General features: G+C 45.8%; 1 protein-coding gene across 12 annotated transcripts in view; it reads left to right on the forward strand.

The window, feature by feature from the left end:
- The window catches only part of ABLIM2 (actin binding LIM protein family member 2), a 152,244-nt gene that overhangs the window by 63,511 nt on the left and 66,840 nt on the right, over positions 1 to 21,893 (forward strand). For 11 of the 12 annotated variants that reach the window (XM_068149656.1, XM_068149658.1, XM_068149660.1 and 8 more), the window contains exons 5-6: positions 4,477 to 4,603; positions 7,531 to 7,624. In XM_068149656.1, the coding sequence (XP_068005757.1) occupies positions 4,477 to 4,603; positions 7,531 to 7,624 (221 nt within the window). Of the gene's footprint in view, positions 1 to 4,476; positions 4,604 to 7,530; positions 7,625 to 12,877; positions 13,102 to 21,893 lie in introns of those variants that run through there. The other variant, XM_068149668.1, reaches the window with a different exon arrangement.

A 21,893-nucleotide genomic window follows, 5' to 3' on the forward strand; every position in this document is an offset into this window, starting at 1 on the left:
AATCCTTAGGCTAGGACCAGGATTTCAGGATGTAAAGCAGCAGCATCAAGGACATCTTGGCTGAACTGGAAAGCTGAAAGCCTGGTGTGGCTGTCCGTAGCTATGCCACGTATCACACAAAGCAATAACTGTTATCTCTTTGTTAAACAACAGTCTTCTTGGAAAAGAAATGAATGTTTTAAACAAACAATTCCTCTTATGAAAGAACAGTAGTGAACAAAACATCTGATTTCCAGGAAGCTGAGGCAAGGAGCAGGTGATCTGCTGACCTACTATCACGTAGGGCTTGCTTCTGCCTCAGGGCTGTTAGTTGTTTGCTTAGCTTATTTATCTCTGACTTGAGTTCAAAAATGCTTTCAGGAGGTCTCTTGGGATTCACCGAGCTCCTAATATCACTGCTCCCTCTGACCAGCCAGGAGGCTCTGGGGAGACCTAATAACAGCCTTCCAGTACCTGAGGGAGGCCTATAAGAGGGATGGAGAGAGACTGTTTGCAAAGACCTGCAGTGATAGAACAATGGCAATGGCTTCAAACTAGAGAAGGGCAGAGTTAGACTGGATGTTAGCAACAAGTTCTTTACTAAGAGGGTGGTGGAACACTGGAAGAGGTTGCCCAGGGAGGTGATTGAGGCCCCATCCCTGGAGATATTCAAGGTGAGGCTCAATGAGGCTCTGGGCAGCCTGATCTAGTTGAGGATGTCCCTGCTGACTGCAGGGAGGTCAGACTGGATGACCATTGGAGGTCCCTTCCAGCCTGGACCACTCTGTGATTCTATGACCAGTCCTTCTATTTTCATCCTCCCACTCTGTTTTTCACCTCCTTTTTGCCTTATATTTGAAAGCCAGGAAGAATGTCAAATACTTGCTTTTTGCCTGCCTCCTTGATGGTTTTGTTATTCTACCAACGCCTCCCTACCTGTTTTGTTCGACTCGCAAAGTGCCGCCTGTGGAAACCTCTTGTGGCAGTGCCGATGCTGAAGGGTACTCAGCGAAGTACATCAACATGTAGCAGCAAATTGATGTCTTCTGCAGAGTTATTGGTTGAAATTAGATGAGTCACCAAAGGATGCTGCATCCAAGGCAGGAAGGCAAGGACTTTGCCTCGGTAGGCACGGTTGGCATGGCAACCGCAATATTTGTTTTTAATTATCTGGAACCTCACAGAGAAAACAGCAGTGGAGACTAAGAAAGCAGCTCACAAAATGCTTTCTCTCTGCCCACCCAAGCTTAAACCAGGTGAAAGGTGAATGATGTCTGAGCACACAGTGTTGTATTAAGTTTGTGAGACCAAGCCTCAACCAGTGAGCTGAAATTAGATCACAGATAAAGCGCCAGTGCTGGAGATCTCACCAACTGATGTCTGGTTGCAGCTAAAGGATTGGTCCTGCAGAACAGTGCAGTATTTATTCTCTTGTGGGACAAAATGCAGACACCCTCCAAATGTTCTCTTTTTTTATTAGCAGAACTCCAGTGCTCTGAGCTGTGCTGCACACACTTTCATGCTGGGCTTGTTTCTACATATCAATGCTCTCCAGTGTGCCCCTGGAGAGGCCTATTATTGCTCCCTTCGTGAATTCCAAATCCACTAGAGGCAAATAAGAGCTATCCTTTATTGTTGTGCACTCAGAAATGAAACATTTACCATTGCACTAACAGTGTCTCAGAAATTAAGAGAATCTTAGGAAGCTTTTCAAGAGGACTGTTTAAAAAGAGAATAGGATAGGATAGGATAGGATAGAATAGAATAGAATAGAATAGAATAGAATAGAATAGAATAGAATAGAATAGAATAGAATAGAATAGAATAGAATAGAATAGAATAGAATAGAATAGAATAGAATAGAATAGAATAGAATCAACCAGGTTGGAAAAGACCTTTGAGATCATCAAGGCCAAACTATCATCCAACATCATCTAATTAACTAAACCATGGCACCAAGTGCCTCATCCAGTCTCTTCCTAAACACCCCCAGTGATAGTGACTCCACCACCTCCCTGGGCAGCACATTCCAATGGCCAATCTCTCTTTCTATGAAGAACTTCTTCCTAACATCCAGCCCAAACCTCTCCTGGCACAGCTTGAGACTGTGTCCTCTTGTTCTGGTTGCCTGGGAGAAGAGACCAACCCCCATCTGGCTACAACCTCCCTTCAGGTAGTTGTAGATAGCAATAAGGTTTCCCCTGAACCTCCTCTTCTTCAGACTCAGCAACCCCAGCTCCCTCAGCCTCTCCTCACAGGGCTGTGCTCCAGACCCCTCCCCAGCTTTGTTGCCCTTCTCTGGACACCTTCCAGCAACTCAACATCTTTCCTAAACCTTGTAATTAGAGCCTACATCTGGAGTCCTTTCTTAATAATTAGATAAATCTCTTTTTTTTAGTGCTTTTGTGTTGGTTTTTTTTTTCCTTGCAAGACATTGTTGTGGTGTTTTGCTCTTCTGGCATCTCTAAATGACTCTCTTGTCTTTAGCAAATTGTTGGGGTACATGGAGAATGCCTGAATGAAAATCCCACACACATGGTTTCACATCAAATAGAGGATAAAATCTGGAGGATTAGAAGAGTTACTGAGATACTGAGACTAGAACCAATTTCTTTTTGATATTCATCCTTATTTTGCCAATATTCTGATTATTTGAACATTTTGTAAGAAGATTAAACTTAGACCAGAACCTAGAGAGTGAAGAGTGAAACCTACAGAGTGAAGGGTGATTGAGAGCAGATAAAACAGGGGATAAAATCTGGAGGATTAGAAGAGTTACTGAGATTACTGAGATTTCTTTCTGATACTCCTCTTTATTTTGCCAATATTCTGATTATTTGAACATTTTGTAAGAAGATTATCCATAAACCAGAACCTACAGAGTGAAGAGTGACTGAGAGCAGGTCCCTTCAGGATATGAGAGGATTTATTTAGCATACAGAAAGCCAGATTCAAATCCCATGTCTGTGTAGCCTGTCTAAACTGGGTGCTCAAAAGTAGGCTATTAGTGTGGAAACCAAGCCCCCCAAATAGTCTTGCCCTCAGTTAGTTTATCTGGGGACTATGACTAGTTCACAGTACAGGTTGGGAGGTGATCTGCTGGAGCACAGCCCTGTGGCAAAGAACCTGGGAATCCTGGTGGATAACAAGTGATCCATGGGACAGCAATGTGCCCTTGTGGCCGAGAAGGCCAATGGGATCCTGGGGTGCATTAAGGAGAGTGTGGCCAGCAGATCGAGTGAGGTTCTCCTCCCCCTCTACTCTGCCCTGGTGAGACCTCACCTGGAATATTGCATCCAGTTCTGGGCTCCCCAGTTCATGAGGGACAGGGATCTACTAGAGAGAGTCCAAGGGAGGGCTACAAGGATCATTAAGGGGCTGGAGCACTGCCCTGTGAGGAAGGGCTGAGAGACCTGGGGCTGGTTAGTCTCGAGAGGAGAAGACTGAGAGGAGATCTAACAGATGTATAAAAATATCTGAGGGCTGAACATCAGGAAGGAAGGGACAGGGACAGCCTCTGCTCACTTTGCCCTGTGATAGGACAAGGAGCAATGGATATAAACTACAGCACAGGAGGTTCCACCTCAACATGAGGAAGAACTTTACTGTAAAGGGTCCCAGAGCACTGAAACAGGCTGCCCAGAGAGGCTGTGGAGTCTTCTTCTCTAGAGACTTTCAAGACCTGTCTGGATGCATTCCTGTGTGATCTGTGCTAGATTCAACAGACCTGCTCTGGACTTGAAGGTCTCCAGAGGTCCCTTCTAATCCCTAACATCCTGTGACCTAGCCTGTTTAACCAGTATAGCCTGGCCTGTGCTATCCAGTATGACATAATTTGCATTTAATTTTCATTGCTTTTTGGAGCTTTTTATCAATGAAAAATATCCAGCCAGCCATCACTTTTGCAGTGCTCAGGAATTTCTGTTGCTTCCTAAGAGTTGGTGTAGTTGTCCTGGTTACAGAATGTCACATTGGAGTTGTAGGGTTAGAGAATGGCTGGACTCGGTTGCAAAGGTCATTTCCAACTGAAGTGATCCCATGATTCTAATTTCAGCTCTAGGGCTTTGTTTTCATGGTTGCAAAACACATTTTGAGAGACAACAGATGGGGGTTTCTTAAGACCTAGAAGAAAGTTTAATATGGTGAACCAATAATTTGGTTTAGTCTCATGACGTTTCGGTCTCTCTCATTAATTTTATTGGGCTAATTTGAGATGCTTGAAAACGTAACCAGCAGAAGTTCCTGTCTTTTAAATACAATATAAATTGACAGGAATATAACTTAAGGCACTGGGAAACATAAGTTTGGGCTTTTTTCCCCCCCTCTTTTCAATTATTCATCTCTTTTAGTAGTGTCAAGGCAATGCTAGGGCAGCACCACTTGCCATCTATCAGTGAGCTTTGGGGCCTGCACTAGGACACTGCTGGCTCCTCATGCTGCAGTTAACCATCTGAAGCCTGTGGATTCACTTTTACTGTTGTTTTTTTTCTCTTGCAGATTGTGGGGGCTGTGGTTCAGAAATCAAAAATGGGCAGTCCTTGGTTGCCTTGGACAAACACTGGCATTTGGGCTGCTTCAAGTGCAATATATGCGGCAAGCTGCTGAACGCAGAGTACATCAGCAAGTAAGTTCATGCTGGGAGCATTTCCACTCGTTTTCAGCATTCTTTTTAATACCAAATAACTAATTTAGCACTGCATGTCCTTGAGGTTTTGTTTGTGCATGTTTGGAGCTCAGTGGAGCCACTCTTCTCACTGGTGTCCAGGGACAGGACGAGGGGCAATGGACACAAACTGGAAGACAGGAGGTTCCATGTGAACAAAGGGAAAATATTCTTCATTTTGAGGGTGATGGAGCACTGGACCAGGCTGGCCAGAGAGGTGGTGGAGTCTCTTTCTCTGGAGGCTTTCAAAACCTGCCTGCATATGTTTCTGGGTGATTTCTCTAGCTGATCATGGTGTAGCAGGGGAGTTGAACTGGATGATATTCAGGGATCCTTTCCAGCCTCTACCATTCTGTGAGGCACACAGAAGATTAGAGGTTATTATCTAAATTGTACTAAAGGCAAGGGAAAAATCAAAGAGGAAAAGCAGAAGTCAAATGTGTCCATTTACCTGGAATGAGGCTTGCCAAGGTGCAGAAAGGCAGTGGCTGCAGTCTGCTTCAAAGCCCTGAAGATGCACCCTCAGTTATCTGTGTCTGACTCTGCTCTGTGCCATGCTGTGATGTGAACAAGCAGATATTCTCCTTCCCATGTGATTCATATATGCAGAAATGTTCTCTAGAATCTCAGGATGGAGCTAGGCATCATGGTTTCGTGCTGCTCCAGCCCCTTGTGCAGTCAGTTTTGGACTGAAGGTGATGACAGCAATGAGAGGCAGCACAAAGCACGCACAGCCCAACTCCCATCAGTCTGGTGAGACACAGAGCTTTTGCTGGCCAAGGCACCTGGGGTTCATTTCTGCTTTGGAGAAGCATGCAGATATGATGATATTTTCTTAAAACAGCTGAGAATCTCAGTCACTAGTGCCCAGAGATGATGGATTTCAGTCAGTTGGGGTCCCATTGGCTTTCAACAATTATTTGGATCTGGATTAATACCAGTGCAACATTTAATTTCACAGCTTGCACTGGAGAAGCAGTATTTATTAAAAGGGTGTTTGTATTATCTCAGATGCTGTGCTCCTCTGCTGTAGTTTTGGTACAGTGCCTTTTTTTTTTTCCCCTCCCCTCCTTGCTATTTCATAATAAAACCTCCATAAATTTTAAAGATAGAGTTACTCTGCAATCCTCCTTTCAAAAAGAGAAAAGCTTAATGCCAAACAAAATAACTCAAGGGAAGAAACATCCTGGCTTCACTTAATTCAATTAATTATTGTGATAACTTATGGGTTAGTCTCTGAGCAGTCCAACTTGTGTGCTGTAAAATTAATCTTTATGTTTCCCCAGGGAAATGTCCAGGGAAATTCTGCCTCTGCTAGCAAATCTGTCTGATCAGTAAACATGTTGAACTATGGTAAACTGAGATGTTCAAGCAGGGGAAGAGTCTCCAGGTTTTCCTAGAGTGATTCATTTTCATCCATTGGTTTAATTGCCTGAGTGTAGAACTTGGTAGAGTGGTGCTTGAAATGTAAAGGAAACCAAGAGGTTTATTTCAGAGCAATAGCCCAAGTGTTCTGGTCCTGACTTTTTAGGATAAAACTAAGATTTGTGGGTTTGTTCTTCATATTCTTAGATTGTACCTTGTCCTCTATCACTTGTGGTGCTGAAAGAGCTTCCCATCATGCACGGGGGACTTGAGTATCTCCCCTGTGAAGAGAGACTGAGAGCCCTGGGGCTGTTTAGTCTTGAGAAGAGAAGGCTGAGAGGGGATCTCATCCATGTGTATAAATATCTGAGGGGTGGGTGTCAAGTGGAGGGGGCCAATCTCTTTAGGGTGGTGCATAACAATAAGACAAGGAACAACAGGTACAAGCTTGAACATAGAAAGTTTCACCTCAGCATGTGGAGAAACTTCTTTACAGTGAGGGTGATGTGGGGAGGGTGAGCTTCTCCAGTGCTTGAGGAAGTGTTCTCCTGTAGGTGCAAAGCAGTGGCACTGTAGAAGGAGTGTTAGGAGGGAGGGGACAGGCTTGTCTCACTTGCTTCCTGTGATAGGACAAGGAGCAATGGATGTAAGCTGCAGCACAGGAGGTTCCACCTCAACACAAGGGGGAACTTCTTTACTGTAAGGCTCACAGATCACTGGAGCAGGCTGCCCAGAGAGGTTGTGGAGTCTCCTTTGGAGACTTTCAAAATCCACCTGGATGCATTCTTGTGCAGACTACCCTAAGTGATCCTGCTTTGGCAGGGGAGTTGGACTCCATGATCTCTTGAGGTCTCTTCCAACCTCTAATGTACTGTGATGAACATACTGCCAGAACTCCTCTGTCTCTCAGGTTGAGTTCCAAGAGTCATTACTGGTTTCTATGGAGCAGATTCCTGAGATGGCTCATCCAGGACTGCCTTTAAGCAGGTCCAGTGAAGAATGTCCATGGACCAAAATGTTAATCAAAACTTGGTTTACAGTTAAGATACTCAGTTGAGACATTACTCTGTGCAGTGTAAGCTAAGAGATGAGGTTTGATCTATATATTAGGTGACACATGTATTGGATTGATTAGATGGTAAGAGGGAAAGAATAAAATGAAGAAGTAGCTGTTTTTCCAAAGAGGGGGAAATGTGGAAGAAGCCTGAGTAGCACTATAAAAACAAAGGGTGTGAGGATCTCAGTGGCTGAATGTTGTAGCAAGGGGAGAGGTGATGGCCCAGTTCAGGGACAAAGCAGGAAAGTGGAATTGTGATAGACTCAGGAGGGCCTGAAGAGTTGTAATGCAATTGCAGAACTATGCAATCCTTTACAGAACCAATAAATTCTGGTATTTGAGAGGTGCCAGATCCCATAAGCACCCTATGAAGTGTTGAAGCATTAAGAAATCTTAGCTGCTTTGTCTCCCAGTAAACCTTCCAGCCTGTGTAAAGCTCTCTGTGTGGGCTGTTGTTCCTCCCCAGGGATGGAGTTCCATACTGCGAGACCGACTACCACGCAAAGTTTGGCATCAGGTGTGACAACTGTGAAAAGTACATCACAGGAAGAGTGCTCGAGGTAAGGGGACCCTGCCTTCATGCATCTCAAAGTGTTCAAAGAGATTTGCTCTTTGGGCTGTAGCTGTGTGCTCAGAACCCGGTGCAATGCAGAGAAAAGTGTCATGGTCTAAGTTCCAGAAAATTTGAGGTGCACTTACCCATAGTAGGTTACAGGGAGTGGTTAACACTAAGATGGGAAAAGAAGAGCAAGTCCAACTTCTGCACTGACTTTTGCCTGCACAATATTGTGGGTTTCTGTCCTGGTTCTTACCTTGAAATCTCCATACAAAACAATTACTCTTATTTGTTTGGTAATGTATTTGGTTAAACAATATGGCTAATGTGCAACAGGAGGGTTAAACAATAGCATCTGCTGTGCTGTGGTGAAGAGCTGAGCCCTTGCTTGGCTCCAGGGATGATGAAGAGGCTAAAAACAAGTTCACAAGATTTGCATGCCAAGAGTAGTGAGTTGGATTTGTGAGAGCTGAGGACACAGGTGATTCAAACTGCTTGGTGAGAGCGTGGTGCAGAGGAGCAGGGTACCTTGGTTTTAGTGTGGAGGGACCAGTAACAAACTGGAGAAAAGTGAATTATTTTTATTTTAAGCTGTCATAGACATCTTCCCATGACTGATTCTGTCTGTCACTGTAGTTCTAGGTGATGGGTTTGGTTAGTGCACGTCTGTCCCTCTCTTCTCCCCTTCCCCGGGGTTGCTCTGATGGGATGACAGAGCTGTGGTACTAATTCTCTTCTCGCTCTGGTACTGGTGCGTTCTGGATTTAACTTCAGCTGAAATCTGTGGCATATAAGTGGGGGAAAAATGCTGATGCAAGATTCTTAAACCTTGAAAAATAAAGAGAGAGAACAAAAAAAAAAAAGAAGAAGAAAAGCTGAAGGGAAAGGACTTTAGTATTCTGTAAAAGCACAGCAGTGCCACTGTCAAATAGGAAAGACAGGATGAAGCCAGTGCAAAGCAGGCAAAGGATTTGAACAGGTACAGTGGGATTTAATGTCTGGAGGCTTGTTACAACCTTCAGCTCCATGGCCTGTGACCTTCTTTTCATAAGGTTCTATAAAACAATTTGCATTTTTGTGTGCAGCACAACTAATGAAGCCTGAATGTGGATGCATGTCCTGTGTCCTAGCACTCTGCTGTTGCCATAGGTCTTGTTCCTCATGACAGCTCCCAAAACACCTATTCCCATCCCTCCTGTTTCCCCATGAGAGCTTTCCACACTGTTCCCTTGCCTCTTTATGTGCTCAAGAGGTGACAGGCAGTGTGAACCTCCTTCCATGGTGATCAGCCTGTGATTTCCACGAGCCTTTGGGACCACCGCAAATGGCTGCTGAGTTTCAGTGCTGAAGGTGGAGAGCAGTCAGAGGTGGTTCACACACCTCATTTTATTAGGAAGCTAGACAGAAAGTGATGACCTAAGCAGGTTTGAAAGAAGGCAGAGGCCATTCTGTAGCTGATGTGGTTAAGTCATTTGTTGTTTGTCTGCAGCAAACAGACATGTTCAAAAGGCTTGGAACTGGGGGCTGATCTCTTCCATCTGCCTGGTATTGAACTCGGCATGTGCTTGTCACCAGCTGCTTTGTTGATATGGTTGTATATCTCCTGGTCAGGAAGATAAGGGGGGGAGAGGGAAAGTAAGCATGCCTTGTTTTTGCTGTAGAATGTGGGGCTTGTGGAGTTGTCTGGAATTCTGAAGCTTTTTTCCAAACTTCATTATTCCTTCTTACCTTCTTGAACATCCTCTGGAGGTGCACAGCAATAACAGGGCAAAACGCTGTTAAAAGCGGGGGCAATCTTGACAGCAGTGCTTATCAGGCAGAGGAATAATCTGCTAAGGGAGCTGCTGGAAGCTATCACTTAGAGAGTATTAAAACAAGATTGGACAAGGCACTGGAAAATCCACGTTAGGGAGCAGTCCTGCAGTGACAAAGGGAGGGACTGCATGACCTAACAGGATTTTTTCCATCTCTGATTTCTGTGATAGCGTCAGGAGGGGACAGCTGCTTCCCCAATTACTCTGTGCCCAGATTTTATGGGATTGTCTCCCTTTCAGGCCCTGCTCCATTTTCAGTGTTTGTTCAGCAGAGGAGGAAGGGAGAGTCAGCTGGTGTGAGTTACTGATAAGTTACAAAGAGCTGGCTGGTTTCGTGGGTTGCCAGCCAAATGCAAGGATGATTTAGTTACTTAAATTCTCCCTTCAGCCCATTTTCTGAGGGCCAGATGCATCCCTTGTAGTAAATGGGGTTAAACATGGGATAGATAGCTCTGTTTATAATTCCTTTCTTGATTCTTTCCTTTCCTCCAGTCCACCTTGGCTTGCCCCCAGTCTCCCAGGGAACTTGTACTGGAAAAGCTACAAGAGGGGCTGAGCAGCTAACGTGCAGAGAGCATGAATTCTTCTGCTTTCAAGGGCAACACTTTGCTGGGGTTCTTTTTACAGCCCCTCTGCCCACCAGTGCTCTGATGGGCAGGGCTGGCTTTGCTGGAGCAGCCTGCAGAGCAGTGTGTATCAGGAGACCAGCCCTCTCCTCGAAATTGCTGTGGTTTATCCCTGGCCATATATATTGATAAATCTCCCATCTGAAATGGGAAGCAAGAGGTGGCTGGAGTTCAGAGTTTGATTTAAAATATAATGGGACTGAAAGCCCTTAGGGAGGAAAAAAAGGGTCAGTTTTAGTGCTTATGCTATAGCTCTGTTCCCAACCCAGCAATACCTGGAATCAGGCAATAGCACAGGAAATAAACACAGGGGGGAGAGAACCCCCCCACAATTTAAACCAACAAGCTGTTGGTTTTTTATAACCAGCCATTTCCCCTTGGTCATGAGCAGAGCAGAATTTGGTTCATTCAGCTCTGCAAAACAGTTGAGAGGAAGTAAGATGGTTTTCTATAAATTCACCTTAGAGTTCATCAATTAAAGGGGAGAAGGTATTTTTAAAAGCTAGAAATTCATCTGTATGCAAAGAATGAGTAACTACACACAGGCCACTACAGCATGGAGAGGTGCTGGAACTGAGGTGAGGTTTCCCAATATCAGATGTTAAGGAAGCCCAAGCATTGCTGAAGGCAGAAAGTCTAAGTCAACTGGTAGGACTCAGTGATCTTGGTGACCTTTTCCAAGCACAGCAATTTGATCATTCTGTGTCCCTCAGCAGTCACACAGCTCCTCCACATAGAATCATAGAATGGTTTGGGTTGGAAGGGATCTTAAAGATCATCTAGGTCCAATCCCCCTGCCATGGACAGAGACACTTTCCACTACCCAGCTCACTCAAGGTCTCATCCAACCTGGCCTTGAGCTCCTCCAGGGAGGGGGCATCCACAGCCTCCCTGGGCAACCTGTTCCAGTGTCTCACCACCCTCACTGGAAAGAATTTCTTCCTAATCTCCAGTCTAAATCTGCTCTCTTCCAGCTTCAATCCATTGCCCCTTGTCAGGTGAAAGTTCCCTGTGAAAAGTCCCTCCCCAGCTTTCTTGTAGGTCTCCTTTAGGTACTGGAAGGCTGCTCTAAGGTCTCCCCAGAGACTCTAGATGATGCCTCACCACTAGGACAGGTCATGTGTGGCAATAGGACAGGTCTCCTGTGGCTTATTTACCTGCAACTCACCTGCTTCTGGAAGCCCTCAGGACTATTTCAGCACTTGCTAGGCTCCTGTCTCCAACTGTCCTGTGATTCACTTCTGCATGGCTATGGTGTGAGGTGTTGGTGAAAAGGGCTGGCTCATTAGACATAAAGATAGAATAGAGTAGAGTAGAATAGAGTAGAATTGAATAGAATTGAATTGAATTGAATTGAATTAACCAGGTTGGAAAGGACCTTTGAGTTCATCAAGTCCAACCCATCATCCAGCACCATCTAATCAACTAAACCATGGCACCAAGCACCCCATCCAGTCTCTTCATAAACACCTCCAGTGATGGTGACTCCACCACCTCCCTGGGCAGCACATTCCAATGGCCAATCTCTCTTTCTATGAAGAACTTCTTCCTAACATCCAGCCTAAACCTCCCCTGATGCAGCTTGAGACTGTGTCCTCTTGTTCTGGTGCTGGTTGCCTGGGAGAAGAGACCAACCCCCTCCTGGCTACGACCTCCCTTCAGGTAGTTGTAGACAGCAATAAGGTCTCCCCTGAGCCTCCTCTTCTCCAGGCTAAGCAACGCCAGCTCCCTCAGCCTCTCCTCACAGGGCTGTGTTCCAAACCCCTCCCCAGCTTTGTTGCCCTTCTCTGGACACATTCCAGCAACTCAACATCTTTCCTAAACTGAGGGGCCCAGAACTGGACACAGGACTCAAGGTGTGGCCTAACCAGTGCTGAGCACAGGGCAGAATGACCTCCCTGCTCCTGCTGGCCACACTATTCCTGATCCAGGCCAGAATGCCATTGGCCTTCTTGGCTACCTGGGCACACTGCTGGCTCGTGTTCAGCCTACTATCAACCAGTACCCCCAGGTCCCTTTCTGCCTGGCTGCTCTCCAGCCACTCTGACCCCAGCCTGTAGCACTGCATGGGGTTGTTGTGGCTAATGTGTAGAACCTGGCCCTCAGATGTGTTCAATCTCCTGCCCTTGGACTATGCCCATATGTCCAGCCTGTTAAAGTCTCTCTGCAGAGCTCTCCTACCCTCTATCAGATCAACCAGCTTGGTGTCACCTGCAAATTTACTGATGGTGGACTCAATACCCTCATGTAGATCATCAATAAAGATGGGTCCACCTGCTCTATCTGATGTCCTAACCTGGCAGTGTGGCACTCAGTATATGTGGGGGAAGAAAGAGTTAACATTGTTCTGGCTTACACTGATGTGTAAGAAGACACAACCAATATAATCTTTAAACCTACCCATCACACCCATAGGTTACTCTCAAATAAGGGAACAAGTGGAGTAGGCACTGGGCAGGACTGAGAGGAGAGATGTCATTGATTTATATGTCAGTTAAATGCCACTTACACTTCAGTGGCTTGTTAATTAAAGCATGAACCTTGTTTTTTTGTGGATGGTTTATTTCTTTGCTTTGCCCTGGGGTTGAGCTGCTTTTGTTTGCAGCCACAGCTCCTTTGTAACTGAATCGCCTTTCCCCTTGCGAGTGTCTGGGTAGCAGAGACGAGACTAATTCCTTGCAGCAGGGTGTACAGATTTCTGCCTGCAGTGGGGAATAATGGTTTGTTCTGAGCTGTCTGTTACCCTGCTGCTTCACTGACAACAAAACCTGAGGATGTGTGGAAGGTGCTTGAGCAACTGATAACGTAGGCACTGATGCTGAGCTGAGCCGTGCCGGCAAAGCGGCGCTGTCTATTGAAGGGTTTAGCATGGGCAGTCTTGCAAAGGATGTCAGAGCAACCACAGGATCCCAGTGTCAGTGCTGACCTGCACTTAGAAGCTGCTCCCTGCACCAATTTGCTCCCATCACGAGAGAAGAAAGCAAGCTTGTGACAAAGATACCTCTATCCAAATCAGCTCTCACGAAAGGACGCCAGCTAAGGTAGGAATCATCAGCGCAGTGGTGGGGGAGATGCAGGGTGCTTTGCAGTTTGAGAGTGGTCTCTGGTTTGGTGCCACTTGTGTTTATCTGGGGCTGCTGGTTTGCAAAGGCAGGGTAAGAGTCAGTGCCTAAATGTGAACTGTCAGTTGGCTTAGACTTTCTGCTCTCAAAAAAGCTTCATTCAAAATGCCATCAACAGCCAAGGAGCAAGGCAAATGGTTTTGAGTTCAGCTTTTAGCCTTTTCTGCAACCTAGTTGTATGGTTCTTCACCTTCTCGTTCTCCCACTCTGATCCTTACCCCTTTTTTCCACCACTTCTTCCCTCCAGAAAGAGATGCAGATCTACATCAATCCATATTTGTTTAAAAATTCCAATTGTGGACGTGTCAGGGGAAAACAGGACACATTAAAAGGAGCTATTGACATAGATCTTACCCTGTAGATCAGTTTTTAGGTTTATTGAGGAAGGGCACTGGGCAGCATGTGGTTATAGCTTCAGCCTGTTGAGCTTTTACTAAAGAGATTCTGCAAACTGTTTCTGAGTAACACAAAAGAGAAGCTCAGAACTGGAGGGGAACTGGTTGCTAGAGAAGAAAGAATGACTGTAGAAGCTGCTGTGGTTTGGTTTGGGTTTTTTTTCATTGGCTTGCTTGCTCTTCTGTTGAGGATTTCTCTTGTATGTGTGGGAAAAGTCCTGGGAGTTCTTCTCTGCATCTGTGCCAGTGGGGGTTTGTCTGTGGTAGGGCACATAGTTTGACTCCTGAGCCTGGCAGGTGGGTGATGGTGCCCACTACTTTTCCCCATTATTCAAAAATGTAGTAGCAGTTAACTCTCTTAACTGATGAATTAATTCAGCAAAGCAGTGATTCCATAGTCACCTTGATACCTCCTGAGCCTCAGATCTGAGCAGCACAGGGTGTGCCAGCTCCTCACCTCCCCAGCACTCTTTGCCAGCAGTTGGGTGTTTTGACAATGTGAAATGTTGCACTTTTGGGCTGTCTCCACTTCCCCATCCTGTTACTTTGCATCATTTCTGTCATTTCTGCCTCATGCCTGGGGCTCTGCAGTGCGCGGTACCTAACCTGTGATCCAGCCAGCAGCAGAGGCATCTGCCTCCAGCTCTCTCCGTAACCATGACAGTGGTGCAGCAGTAAGTGCACTTAGTAACAATTGGCTTTGTTGATGAAGTCTCTCCAGCATGCTTTGGCCCGTGTAGCAGTGCTTCAGTGTGTCTGCTAATAGCAGGAAAGCAGCCCAAGTGATTCATTTCTGGTTTCCTTAAGACTTTTCATCCTGCTGACCTCCAGCATTTTATGTTCTTCCTTCACATTTTGCCTTTTCCCCCTAAGTAAGAACTTCTAAATGGTACCTTGAGCTGGACAAGTGTGGATGAGTCTGAAAGTAGCAACTTCCTACTTCCAGGAAGGACTGTTAATGTCAGTTCTACAAATGTCAGCAGGATTTCCCATCCCAGCTAAATCTGGGGATCCAAAATACAAGTCCTTACTCAGGCACAGAACGCGAGACAGCTTCTGTCCTTAGATGTTTGCAGCCTGGATCACCACAACCAGCCTGGAAAGAGATGTGAGGGCATCGTCTGATAAATCATGCTGCCTCCCCAGGGCTGTTTGATGTTGGCTGAAGCTTTCCTTCTCCCTTCTGAAATGGGTGGGCTAAATGCACAGCTGTGAAGTCTAAAGGAGTGGGGAGTACGTCTGCAAGGCGTCTGTCTTCTTGAAGTTTGATCCAGCTGCAGAGTGTCTTGGCCCATGAGTGGGTTTTAAGGAGTGGGAGAGGCAAGTGGAGAAGAAATGAAGGAGACTGTTGAGCAAACAGAAGAGAGGCCTCTTCCAGTCTTAGTGGGTGGCAAGAAAAAATTGCAAAGCTGAGAAGGAAAAGGTGAAAGGGGCAAATCACTCCTCACATAACAAAAGCAACTGCATGCAAAATCAGTGATTTTAGGCATGACAAGGCTGTGCTGGTTTGCAAGTTCACACACCAAGTTCTGTAGAAAAATGCACTACTGGCCTTCTCCAGCTCTTGCCTGAGAGTCCAGTGCCCAGCGAGAGGTCAGCATCCCTGGTGGTACTTTCGGTCTGCCCTTTTATACCTCGAAGAATAGAGTGTGTGGGAGGCAGTAAAAATGACTCAGATGTGGGTGGGAAGTCTCAAGGCTCTGCAAAGTACAGCAGGATGAACCAGAATCCAGACAAAATGAAGTAACTGTACATATGAGACAGATCAAGCTGTCAGTAATGCTGCAGGTGCATGCACTAAACCTTTCACATGGCTGTTTCTCGGCATCTGGTGGGATGTTAAATTGATCCAGTGAGGAGAAAATGAGGAAGAGGATTGATTCAAAACATTACACTAGATTTACACTGGTGTAACCCCTGTTGAAAATGCTTCATTTGCCCTGGCACACTGCCAGAGTGACTCAGTGGTGAGTCAGGGCCACTGTGACTAAGAGAATTAGTAAGAGTTTTCCTCCCTAATCCTCTCTTTGTCTCCTGGCTCTCACACTTTCCTCCTCTCACCACTGTTGGATAACGTAAACAGTAGATATGTTCCAAGTGCCCCTGCCTTGCTGCCTGTCCCTTCATACCCAGTAGATGACATGACAGCTGTTTACTAATTCAACCAGCGTTGTGTAGTACTGGTCCTGAGTAAGCCCTCAAGTTCCTCTGTGAAACTCTGGCTTTGCTGGAAATCTGAATGGAGAGTTTATGTGCTTACACTTAAAGCTGGTAACTGAGCACAGAATTCTCCTCCAAGCCGCAAAACTTGTCAGATTTCCTGAATGTCATCACTCTAATTTGACCATGCACCACTGAGCCCAGTTTGGGGGAGCAGTATGGTCCACATGATATGCCACTGTGTGGATGGAATGGCCAGGTTATGAGCCTGTGGCTGCTGAACAACCCTTGGTGTTTACCTTCTCCATGGTACCCCTGAGATAAAGACAGAAAGACAAACACCTAGACCCTCGATTTTACACAGCCTCTGGGATTAAATTCACAATTCCATGTTGAAGTGCTGGCCAGGAACAGGAGGGTTATATTACCAGCTGGGAATAGGCAAGAACACAACCCCTAATTTCAGCCTAATAGCTTTGAAAGGAAGATTTTTCTGAGCCAGTCCTGTGCTGTTAGGTCAGAGGGTTATTAAATAATAACTGATTTTGTGCTGGGAGCACAAATTGAAACCCTAGCTCAGCCAAAGTCAGGGAACTGCATTTACTTTAAAAAATGGTGAATTAGCCTCCATAAATCAGTGCAGTGAGTAGTTGGGCTGTTTGGTGTCAAAGTGCTGTGGCTTGTTCAGAAGCTTTATTAAATTTCATGGAGATAAACATCTGGAGTTCCTTTCTATAAGTGTCTCTCATTATCAGTTTCCTCTTCATTTAGAATAGAATAGAGTTAACCAGGTTTGAAGAGACCTTTGAGATCATTGAGTCCAACCTATCACCCAACACTATCTAATCAACTAAATCATGGCACCAAGTGCCTTTTCTAGTGTTCAGATATTTTTCTCCCCAGATCCTGCCCATCTCAGTCCATGGCCATAAGCTGCAAGCTGTAGGAGGTTCATCCATCAGCGAGTTCTCTCTCGGTTTTATGTTCTCTTTATGATGTCTACAGATGGCTTTAGGGGGCTCTAATAGCTCTGTTCCCATAGCTGTGAGGAGGCCCTCACGAATTTGGAGGCAAGATCCTTACTGAGGTGAGGAGGAGAGCAGGAAACAACTGTCCTGAATTGAAAGAAAGGAAGTTCTGCTGGACAAAGAAAAATATCAAATGCTCACTGTCAGGGTAACTAAGCATTGGAGCAACCTTCTCAGAGGCTGAGCAGTCTCCATCTTTGGAGAGCTTCAGTGTCTCACTGGACCCATTTCTGAGCAGAGTGATCTGAATTGAGCATCATCCCAGCCTTTAGCAGAAGGTTGGATTAGATGACCAGCTGAGTTCCTTCCCAGCCTGATCATTCCAAGGGACACTTGCACACTTCCTGACTTAAACCTGAATTCTCTTTCTGCTGTGAGCTGTATTACCAAGTGCACTCCAGGACATCTCAGAGCCCTTCAGTGAGTGATATGAATGTCCATCAGGATGAGAATTATTCCAGAAATGCAGACAGGGTATAGAATATAGAATAATTCATTGTCTAATTGAATTCCAAACTTCCCAACATCACTATAGTGCCTTAGTATTTTCCCCCTTCCCATCCCAAACAAAACTCTCTCCACTTAGCAGCAGTCCAGTTGTCTTTCAGAAGAGCTTTAGCCCCTCGTTTCAGGGTGAGAAGCTGCCTGATGGAAATCCCTACTGATTGGTGGTGGGTTTGTGCTTTATTCTCTTTGCCTTGGCTTGGTCAGGTGGTTGTCTGATGGTGACCCAACTCTCCAACGGATTTGTTCCACATGAAGAGCTTTTAACTGAGAATGCTTCATACCAGTCCCTTGTGGGCTTTGTTCCTGGGTCACGCAACTGCACCATGCCTTGGCACACCAGCAGGCTCCTTGTTCTGCAGGCTGACTTCCACTAGCTTTGCTCAGGATGGGATACAGTTAGGACCTCATCTGGGGACTTTAGAGGATGAGGGTGGCAAGACCTACCTCAACAGATAACACTCAGTGGTAGCAATGCAGCATAACAGCAACCTGTACTGTGTGATACCCTAACACGGACAATGTGCTTTGAGGCTGGGGAGAGGCCTTGAGCACAGCCCTGTGAGGAGAGGCTGAGGGAGCTGGGGTTGCTTAGCCTGGAGAAGAGGAGGCTCAGGGGAGACCTTATTGCTGTCTACAGCTACCTGAAGGGAGGTTGTAGCCAGGAGGGGGTTGGTCTCTTCTCCCAGGTAACCAGCACCAGAACAAGAGGACACAGTCTCAAGCTGTGCCAGGGGAAGTTTAGGCTGGAAGTGAGGAGAAAGTTCCTCACAGAGAGAGTTGTTAGCCATTGGAATGTGCTGCCCAGGGAGGTGGTGGAAGTGCCATCCCTGGAGGTGTTCAAGAGGGGATTGGACGTGGCACTTGGTGCTATGGTTTAGTCATGAGGTGTTGGGTGACAGGTTGGACTCAATGATCTTTGAGGTCTTTTCCAACTTTGTTGATTCTATGATTCTATGAATCACTGCAGCACTCTGACCTTGTCTCTCTTGCACTAACTCTTTACTCTGAGCAGTAAAAGATGTCAGTCACCACTGTGCATTTTCAGCAAGACAGATTTTATTTTATTTTTATTATACTTTATTTTAACTGGGCAAAGGGTCATGAAAACTTTTCACTCTCAGGAAAGGAACCAGGTAGTTGTGAGTTTATTTAAGGCATTAAACGTTTCTGTCTGCTTTCCTTCTTCCCTTTACTGAGCAAAGCACTGAGAGAAGATTTACTTAGACTTCAGTGGTGAGAGTCACCAGAAATCTTGAGCCTTCTTGCCAGGGCTCAGCTCATGCTTTGAGCTTTAGACCACTTTGGCTGGGTCTCTCATGTGTCAATCCACAAGTATCATCCACTCACCAGCTGCAGTAAAAAATGAGCTCAATCACAGTCCAAGCAATGTCATCAGAGGCCAGACCAGCAATGTCATTGTGGTAGAGTTACTATTATCATACATATCATCTTTTGCATATTCTGCCACTTCATCAGCCCCTGCAGCCAGAGCCAGAGAATGAGTAGAGGCTTTGCTGAGCTGTCTGCAGTAAGGCAGGATCTTTATCCTGAGTGATGACAGCTAATTTAAAACCCAACCTGACCTCATTAAGCTCATTCTTTTTGGTATGAATTACTCCAGTTTTGCTAATGTTTCATGTTCCCCAGTCCTGAGGTTCATCCTGCTCTGCAGACTTCAGGGCACCATCCCTGGCTGTCATCAAATTGTGCTTTAAGTGATGTGATTCACACTTGTCACATCAGGTTCATTCTTCTTTTATCTTGTTCAAGCCCTGAAGTTAGGAGAGATGAGAAAATGTGGCTGCATCTACTTTGTTGCAGAGCTTTCTGGTTGTCTTCTAAGTGAAGCATGGGTTTGCTTGTCTGTGTGCTGTGGTGCTCCCCATGCTTAGGGCAGGGAGTGTGGGAAGGTCCTCTGCTCTACTGAGAGAATGTTCCTCACATTGACTCTTCCCAAAAGGCTCTGCCTGCTGTGTGGAGGAGATTTACACAGTTACAGAATGATAGGGGTTGGAAGGGCCCTCTGGAGATCTTCTAGTCCAACCCCCAGCTAATGCAGGTTCACCTGGAGTAGGTTGCACAGGAACTAACCGTTCAAAGCAGTTGCTCATATCTACAGGGAATGAAGTATTTCACAATCCTTTGTCTCAGAGTATTAAGGGCTGCTTTGACTCCACCTTTAAATGTCACACCAAAACTTTGACTTGGTGGTTGTAGAAAGCTGGTGTCCTCACCTGAGGAGAAAGCAAAGGTGTTAAGAACATGCTTTGCTATTCAGCTTTGTGGAAATTAATCTTCAAATTGATCTTCCTAATAAAACTGCCTTCACATCTGGATGCCTGGGCACAAAGACCTGGTGCAGTCTTGAAGCAAGGGTAGGATATTGAGAAGGTTCCTTCCAATCTGCCACTTGAACCATGAGAGATCTCCCGGAGGTGGATGTCGCTGCTGCTCTGCTCTGCATGTGTTGATATTTTATTAAACACTGAGACAACAATCTGCCAGGCTAGGCTTTCAGACTGTGCAAAGAAGTAACCATATGGTTAGGAATTTGCTTGCTGCATTAAACCCCTTCACATCAATGTAACTAAGGAAAGATAAAATACTGAGGCATTATTAAAGAGCTGCTGCCCTAAGCTGATAACATTTGTGACTTCTGCTGGAACTTGTTCACCTATGAGAGGAAACCTCTGAAATAGGCTGGATCAGGAACAGTGTGGCCAGCAGGAGCAGGGAAGTCATTGTGCCTCACCTTGAGTCCTGCATCCAGTTCTGGGCTCCTCAATTTAAGAAGGACATTGAGACACTTGAGTGTGTCCAGAGAAGGGCAACGAGGCTGGGGAGAGGCCTTGAGCACAGCCCTGTGAGGAGAGGCTGAGGGAGCTGGGGTTCTTTAGCCTGGAGAAGAGGAGGCTCAGGGGAGACCTTATTGCTGTCTACAACTACCTGAAGGGAGGTTGTAGCCAGGAGGAGGATGGTCTCTTCTCCCAGGCAACCATCAACGGAACAAGAAGACACAGTCTCAAGCTGTGCCAGGGGAAGTTTAGTCTTGAGGCAAGGAGAAAGTTCTTCCAGAAAGAGAGATTGGCCATTGGAATGTGCTGCCCGGGGAGGTGGTGGAGTCCCCATCACTGGAGGTGTTCAAAAGGGACTTGGACATGGCACTTGAAGCCATAGTTTAGTAGTCATGAGGTGTTGGGTGACAGTTTGGACTTGATGATCTCTGAGGTGTTTTCCAACCTTATTGATTCTCTGAAAGCCTCCTTGGCACATACCCTAGTGGGGTGTGTTGGGTCTGATTGCCATTCAGACCAAGCACTCACAGAGCTTCTAGGTTTAAATATAATTTTTGGTATCCTACCAGGCAAAGTGCAGAAACATCAGGGAGTACTGGCAGTGAAGTCCCCAGCCCCAGAGTCAGCCTCTCACTTAGGAAGGTGTTGTGATCTGTTTTAAATGTGCGGTGCTGGAGGCTGCCATGCCTTGTCCCTGTGCTCTGGCTAGGAGAGGGACAAAATAAACACATTTTAAAAGGTGGAAACAAACCCCAGTGTGAGCAGTTTGAGTTATATGAGAAATGTGAGTGTGTCCTCTTGCAATTCAGAGGTAATTACACAAAATCTATTGGAGTGATTCAGGGGTGGAATTCATCAGCAAAAGGATCACTGCACCTTTCTCCCCTGCTTTCTCTGTTGTATCTCTAAATGAGATCTGTGCTGCTCTACAGACTGAGTTATAATGATGCATTTGTTTGCACTGTTCAATCTGGGGAACTAGAATGTGCTCTGTGATGCATCCAGGTTATCTGAGAATGGGTTCTGACAGTTTATTCTGGCAAAGGAGTAATTGAATTCCCCTAGAGAGCGTTAGCCTGACAATTGCATGAGCTGTGCTAACTCAGCTGCATCACTGAGGCTGTGCCTTGCATTAGCACTGCTTGGGCTGTGCAGATCTTCCAAGGAAAGTGATGTGTCTTTCCAGCTTGATGTTCCAAACCTTAGTTTATCTGGTGATAGTGAAATACCCTTCTGTGCTTAAATACCTGAACTTGGGCAAGCAATTTTACACCCAAGGCTTAAGCCCAGTACTGATACTTCTTGCTCAGATGCTTTAAGATGTCAACACAGTTAATAGTGAGCATCTTCCATGTCTACAGTTGCAAAACTCAGTCACTGACCTGCACATGTGACACCATAAGAAGAGTCAACTGAAACAAAGCTGCTTTCACAGATTCACATGTTGCCTTGGGTTGGAAGGGACCCTCAAAAGTCATCTTGTCCAACCCCACTGCAATCAGCAGGGACATCTCCAACTAGAGCAGGCTGCCCAGGGCCACATGGAGCCTAATCTTCAGTGTCTCCAGGGATGGGGCCTCAACCACATCCCTGATGTGGTGTGCTGCTCTTCCTTATTGCTGATTTCAGAGGCAGCAACAGGTTTTCAGTAGTGAACCAAGTTAATATTTGATGAAGTGAAACCAGAGATTCCTTAATGTAAATGTACCAAGCTCCTATGTTTGATATTGTGAAAGGCAAAACCATCCCCAGACACAGATTGTGTTCTGTGGTGTTAAATACCTCTGAAAGCTTTGACATTCAGTCAATGCAAAAGAATGAGACAA

The sequence above is a fragment of the Melanerpes formicivorus genome, unplaced genomic scaffold, assembly GCF_026170545.1.
Source record: "Melanerpes formicivorus ecotype bairdi unplaced genomic scaffold, bMelFor1.0.p_v2 SCAF_18, whole genome shotgun sequence".
NCBI lineage: Eukaryota > Metazoa > Chordata > Aves > Piciformes > Picidae > Melanerpes > Melanerpes formicivorus.